This window comes from Lutjanus erythropterus, chromosome 14, assembly GCF_056507025.1.
Source record: "Lutjanus erythropterus isolate fLutEry1 chromosome 14, fLutEry1.hap2, whole genome shotgun sequence".
Taxonomy (NCBI): Eukaryota; Metazoa; Chordata; class Actinopteri; order Lutjaniformes; family Lutjanidae; genus Lutjanus; species Lutjanus erythropterus.
The window spans coordinates 15,381,838-15,388,446 of record NC_139330.1 but is presented as its reverse complement, the minus strand read 5'-3'; the positions used below and the strand labels follow the sequence as shown (position 1 = coordinate 15,388,446).

General features: G+C 38.5%; 1 protein-coding gene across 1 annotated transcript; it reads right to left on the bottom strand.

The window, feature by feature from the left end:
* Nucleotides 1-2,404: 2,404 nt before the first annotated feature.
* Nucleotides 2,405-6,226, bottom strand: ankrd2 (ankyrin repeat domain 2 (stretch responsive muscle)). The gene is made up of 9 exons (XM_084736550.1): nt 6,179-6,226; nt 6,010-6,060; nt 3,961-4,107; nt 3,744-3,845; nt 3,569-3,667; nt 3,331-3,429; nt 3,090-3,188; nt 2,907-3,005; nt 2,405-2,626 (listed from the first exon to the last, which is right to left on the bottom strand). Exons 1-9 carry the CDS (start codon nt 6,224-6,226, stop codon nt 2,504-2,506), a joined length of 867 nt encoding a protein of 288 aa, XP_084592676.1. The 3' UTR covers nt 2,405-2,503.
* Nucleotides 6,227-6,609: the final 383 nt, after the last annotated feature.

Below are 6,609 nucleotides of genomic sequence, written 5' to 3'. Positions count from 1 at the left end.
GTGTGGAACTGAATTAACTAAAATCCCACATCCATTTCCAACTGGAAACAAATGGTGCTTTAAAAGCGTGCCTGTCCAGACTTCCACCTGCCTGGAAAATATCATTGCCATGGTTACTTTTTTTTCCAGTAACAATATAATGTTGCTTTGAGTGCTCTTAAAGAAATCTCTGCACAGTATCCTCTCATTCTTCTGGAACAGGTATCACATACGTGTAGGTGATAGACGGTTGATGTGTTTATTAAAACCTTGTGTTGAAAAAGAAACATGTTTTTCATTGGCTGTCACAGCATTGCACTTAGATAAAATAATATGACAAAGTAGTTTTAGATGATTTTTAGATGATCATCCAGTCATTTGTGGTGCTCACGGAGGCTGAAATGTGCTACATTTGCAGCTGTAGGAAGAAGTGTAACCGTTCGCGGACAAACAGGTTCCTCTAGTTTTTGGCTGCTGCACAGCACGTAGCAGAAGCCTCCAGTTTTCCCATCCCCCCCTCTCATTCTACAACACTCCAGCCCTCAGCAGCAGCACACTGTTTTCACTTCACATAGAATAGAAAACAACAGAACTAAAGCTTTAAAACATGTATGAGTCCAGCAGATTTAAGAGTCTGTTTTAGTTTTTGATACATGAACTAGATTTCAATATCTCATGTTAGGGCCAGGTTGAAAAAACAAATGACAGCACTCTCACATAGTGTGTGTATAACATTGTATTGTACATGTTGTGTGTCTCCACTAAAGTCCCTGACAGTTACACTGTCTTGTTTGGAACAGGAAATAGTGTGTGTGCCTGATAGTGTATCTGATGAGTTGTCTACTATGCCAGAAGTGGGAAGTAACAAAGTACAAACACACACACATACATTTTTAATTTTCAGGTATCTACTTTTATTTTACAACACCTTTTTACTTTTACTTTCTACATTGCAACACAAATATCGGTTCTTTCTACTCCTAGCATTTTCAAAACAGACTAGTTACCTTAGTTTTAGTGCATTTGAGGGGAATTAATGATTATTTTTATTTTTGCATCATTGTGCGCTGCCTTTCCAACATCAAGACTGACTTCAATCTAAAATGGTTTGGGTAATAAGAAATAGAAAAGACAATTCCTTGTTGTATTCATCAGTCCATATCTCACATGACAGACGACAGACTAACAAGACAAAATTGACATAAAAAAAACAAAACAAATAAAAGATGTAACAACATGACATACACATACAAGACGCAACAAGATATAATGATAAAAATGCAACAAGACATAATAAGACAAAAACAATGTGAAAGACGCAACAAGATGTGACGACAAAAACACAATAAGATGTATCAAGACAAAAACAATTTAAAAGATGTAACAACATGGAAGAAGACAAAAATTACGTAAAAGACGAAACAAGACATGACAAGACAAGAATGCTATAACAAGATGAAAATGACATAAATTATGTAACAAGACATAAACAAGATAAAAGATGTAACAAGATGAAACAGACAAGAGGGAGACTTGATGGTGGAGAAGAGGTAAGGTTCAGTTAGCACGGAAACAGCCAATAGAAATGTCCTTCAGAGGGCTACTTTTTACTTTTATACTTTTGAGTATGTTTCAGAGACATCAGTACTTCTGCTTTTACCAGTCTTTCTTACACAAGTATCTGTACTTCTACTGGAGTGTTTTACCACCTCTATACAATACACACATGCATTTACATTGTGGAAAATACAGCTGCAGCCTTGCACAATATTTGCTGAACACAGTGTGCTCACAAAATGAATGGCTGTATACATAATGACTGTACATACACAACTACATTGTAAGCAGGGGGGCTGTCGGTGTTCCCAGTGTGAATGGCCAACCGCCCTCAGGAACATTTGAGCCACTGATGGTAGAAGGAAAATATGCCCACTGAGCTCCCCTTGAATCCCTGACTTTAGCGGGGGCATACCAGCCATCTCTGCTATCGTCAGCTGACGTCTCACACACAGCGCTACTGTGTGCTCTGGCCTTGTCTGTCGCCTCGATAAAACAAGGGTGGCTTGATGCATATTCAAACGCAGCTTTTGCCCAGCACTATCTATTAATATTATTCAACTTCCAAAGGCATCACAAATCAGATATGAAACATCCACGAGTGCTCCTGAGATTATAAAGCTCTTTGGAAGTCAACATCAAAAAGCTAAAGCTTGGCAAAATGTTTCCTCATCCATATGTTTTTGTCTCCTTCTTCAGATAAGCTGATCATTTTGACTCCATCACATCCAAGCTGATATTTTCTAGTGTCAAAGTTCAGACTAATCTCAGAGGTTAACAGCAGTGCCCTGGAAAGGCAGATTTTGTTGGTAGGCACATAATGCACATACTCAAATATGATATATGATCATGATCAAATATGATACACAGACATAAAGTGGAATTACAGAATGTATTATGAACCTGAGACAGATAGAAAATGAGGTTATGAAGAAATTACTGTATGAGCAGATGTACAGCTTTTGCACTATTCACTCCTCTCTCTCAAGGTGTTTTCAGGTGGCGCCTCCCTCAGCTTCTCCAGTCTCTGCAGGGTCTCCATGATGTCAAACTGCCATTGTTTTACCTGCTGCACCGCTGTCACTCCCTCCTGTAACACAGTTCATACCATCAGTCTGTTAGCATGGGGTCATATTAGATGTGTACTGTTGAGGTATGAGCCACAGCATGTTAGCCACTTAAATAAAATCAATAAATATCCTTAAAAGGAATATTTTAGTATTTTGGGAAATCGACTGATTTACTGTTAGATGAGAAACTCAATACCACTCTCATGTCTGTTGGGGAAAAAATTAATGTATTTCCTAAAATGTCATACTCCTTTAAAATAATTTTGAAGTCAAGCATGCATAACAGGTGTAAAAACTCACATGATTTTTTATTTTTGTGTCAGCCCCTGCAACTATGAGCAGCTTCACTATCTTGTATCTGTTGAGACGCACAGCATCATGCAGGGCTGTGTCCCCTTCCTGAGAGCAGAAAAAAAAAAGATACCTATTAATGACCAAAATGAATTATAGAGATGAAACACAGGCTGTTGTGCTGCTGCCTACCCTGTCTCTGGAATTGATTTTGGCACCACAGGACAGCAGGTACTCCACAATGGCGGTGTGGCCCGTTCTTGTGGCCACATGCAGAGGAGTGCTGTACAGCTGCAGTGTGGATATTGACATACACTGTGACTGTGTTATCTGTATGCAAATGCACATAGAAACACATAAAGGGCCAACTGAATATCACTATAAGACCTACAGTATGTTCTCAGATGCATTCGGGACAAATTCAGGCACTCACTTTATCTCTAACATTCAGGTCAGCCCCGTGGCTCTTGAGGGCTTTGACGACTCCCAGGCTTCCTCCTCTGCAGGCCCAGTGTACGGCTCTGGAGCCCAGCTGAAACACAGTAGGAGGGCCTTATCCTATTAAAAGTGCTGACTTCAGGCCACCAGAGGCTGCAGCTTTAGTGTGTGAAGATAATCTCTGCCAATCTCATCATCATCTTTACAAACAAGCAATGTGCCGCACGTCTTACTTGATCTTTAAAGTTGATATCCGCTCCTTTTTCGAGAAGCATTTGGACGACTGCAGCATGTCCTTCCAGAGAGGCACGGTGCAGCGCTGTCCTCTTCAACTGGAAATGTATATGTATTATAAGTAGAAATTGTTTGTTGCAGGTTGTTGTAAATTTATACACACTTATATCATACCTCGTCATGGACATTAGGGTTCCCACCCTCAGCCAGATACTTTTCTATTACATTCAGTTTGCCTTGACTGGCTGCATTCATGAACTCTGCAGTGTCTTCGGGCTGTGTGTCCACACAGAAACACACATGGAAACGAAGAAGGACAAGAGAGAGACAGAGATTCAATATTTACATATATGTTGTGCACGGGAAAATGAAGCTAAAAACTGTAGCTCACCACAGGGATTCCCACAGACACCCTGGGCGAGTTTGTTTTCTTGATCTTCTTTTTCCTTTTGCACAGCTCCGTGATATTCTCTCCTCCACTCAGATCTAAAATATCACAGTGAAACTCTGAGGAGATCCTCCTGACTCTCTCCTCTGCCTGCAAAATAACAGAAACAGCAACGATGTCTAAAACACTATGAAAAAAAACCTAGATGACAGAAGTATTATTGGCTTGTAAAGCAAATGAGCCAAGTAGGCTAAGGGGTGTTGAGAGCTGAGAATGATAGTGCTAATGTCAAAATAAATTCACAGCATAGTGCAAGCTCGGCTTGGCCATAATTAAAGTAATGTTTCAAATAAACTGCCTCTGCTGTCAATATGTTTTTTTTTTTAAATAATTTATCAACGGCATAGAGTTCAAAGGAACATGTCTTTGTGTGATTTATTTAATTTATTTTATAAAAGTAAAATAACATTGTTATTTATTCTTTTGATGATAAGTTCAGGGTTGGTGCATTCTTTTGTCTGTTGTGCACAAAAACTCTTTGATTGCCAGAAACATATTTTTTAAACCTTTTTTAATTTAAAGAACCCTGGGAGATAACGTATTTGGATGATAGCATGAAATTATGGTCAACAATTATTGACTACAGTTACATTTGATAAGCTGTGTCAGAAGAAGAATCATGTAATCTCAACAATGTACTCATGTTTTTTTTATTTCTTACCATTCTCTGTAAATGTAGCAAAAAGGATTGATGTATGAGCACAAATGTATGTACAAGAAAAATAACTTTTCTGTTGACACCTTTCAGTTTTGTACACATGCTTTCTGTCACTTCTTTACTCCGTGTGTCTGTTTTTACGCAGTTTACGACTGAACTCAGTCCTTTTGCATATTTTGTCAGATCTCCTGTTTTGTAAATCTTTTGTCATCTCTTTTCAGTGTCTTATTGCATTTTTAAATTCATGAAGCATGATGTAAATTAGTACTGCACTTCAGTCTTTATATCTGTTTTGAAACCTTCAGCGAAACACAAAACTGGTCACTGATGATTTTCTTTGGTGGACACTTGATAGAATCAGCAGGATTCTTCAAGCTGTTTGTAAATGCAGTGGAAATATAGTCGATTGTTGAGTCTCATAAAGAAATCATAAAGGCAGAGGGCAGGCTCTGTTCAGAAACAGCCACCTACACACGCTTCTAGTGAGTCTTTTGTGATGTTTGAAAGGGATTATGTTTATATGAATCTGTACATTGTTTTTTTGTTTTAGAAAAATGTTGCATATTATTCCTTTAATCTGAATCTATGGCAAGAGAGATATAAATAAAAAGGTATCTCAGGAAATGAAACATTCAGTTTTAATAAAAAATATTCGAGCAAACATAAAGACCATGCTTGAATGACAAAATACATGAACAGGAATCTTTTTTGTTAATTTAACTTAAAGTTTAAAAAAATCCCTAGACTAAAAAACTGGATTTTCTGAAACTCTGGTTAGTTAAATGTAGATCCACTCTGGGCCAACACATTAGGTTAGAATGTGACAGAAAATTATCCAACTGCAAACAATATAATAAATAATGGTCCTCGATTTGCATGTGTCTGTGTGTTTTTCGGTGCATCTGCAAATGGATGCTGAATTAGGCTGAAAGGCATTTTCTCTTCATGTTAAGGGCTTAGCTTCAGCACTGACACATTTTCTACGATGTAGCAGCTCATACATTAATACACGTCCTCACGTAAAATACTGGCTCACATACTGCTTTTGAATTTTCAAACTGTGATATTAAAGTAAAGGTTTGTGTGTTTGTTTATTAGATCACCATTAGCTACTGTATTGTAACAGCAGCTATTCTTCCCCAGGTCCCTGGGACTCCAATAACAGAAAAATAAAATACACAGTCTGCTGTGCTGGGAATGAAAGTCTCCCTAGTGGTGAGTGTGTAATGATTATCATTCCAAGAGCCATACTTAATGTAAGATACTAGGATATAAATGGAAAACCATTACAAATGCCACTATACTTATACTTACACTACATATTTCTCACCTACCTGAGCTTTCTTTTCTATTCCTGCTTTATTGTCCATCAGCACCTCTTCCAGCTGTTTGCATAAAGTGCACAAAGATACAACAAGAAAAAAAGCTATCTGATAATATAATATATCCAATAAAAGAAAAGTGGTGAATAATGGCTGCAAGTGACTGTGAGTCACTTTATACAGAAGTGCTGTTGGCCCAGTGGCTTCCTGACTGGAATGCCGGGTTCATGGTGGGACATTGTGTTACCCCAACAAACAGGTGTGTGTGCATTTCAGTGTACTTGCCAACCCTACACTCTGCCTCTCTCCTTCCCTCTACCTCTTGTCCTCTCTGTCATGCACACCCTCACACGCACACACACACACATTCGTGTACAAGTACTGAGGGTACATTCATTCCACAAGCTCCTGGCCTTACTCCCTCCTGTTGCTGCACCAGTGTGCACTTCTCTTTCACAGGAGTACAGCCCTCATAAACACACTGTTTTGGGGGATTATGTTATTTATAATGGTTTTATTACTATCAAGTGATACCTTGTAAATATCTGTTTGATAGCACACACGCACAATCAATCATTGTCCTGCCTCAGCTGTGGTACGTCTTCTTTTAAA

Excerpts from the sequence above, each read along its gene's own strand:
- ankrd2 (XM_084736550.1), bottom strand. The coding sequence starts at position 6,226 with ATGAACCCGGCATTCCAGTCAGGAAGCCACTGGGCCAACAGCACTTCT. Across the intron at positions 4,108-6,009 it reads GAATAGAAAAGAAAGCTCAG|GCAGAGGAGAGAGTCAGGAG; the intron begins GTAGGTGAGAAA and ends GTTATTTTGCAG. Across the intron at positions 3,668-3,743 it reads ACCCTAATGTCCATGACGAG|TTGAAGAGGACAGCGCTGCA; the intron begins GTATGATATAAG and ends ATACATTTCCAG.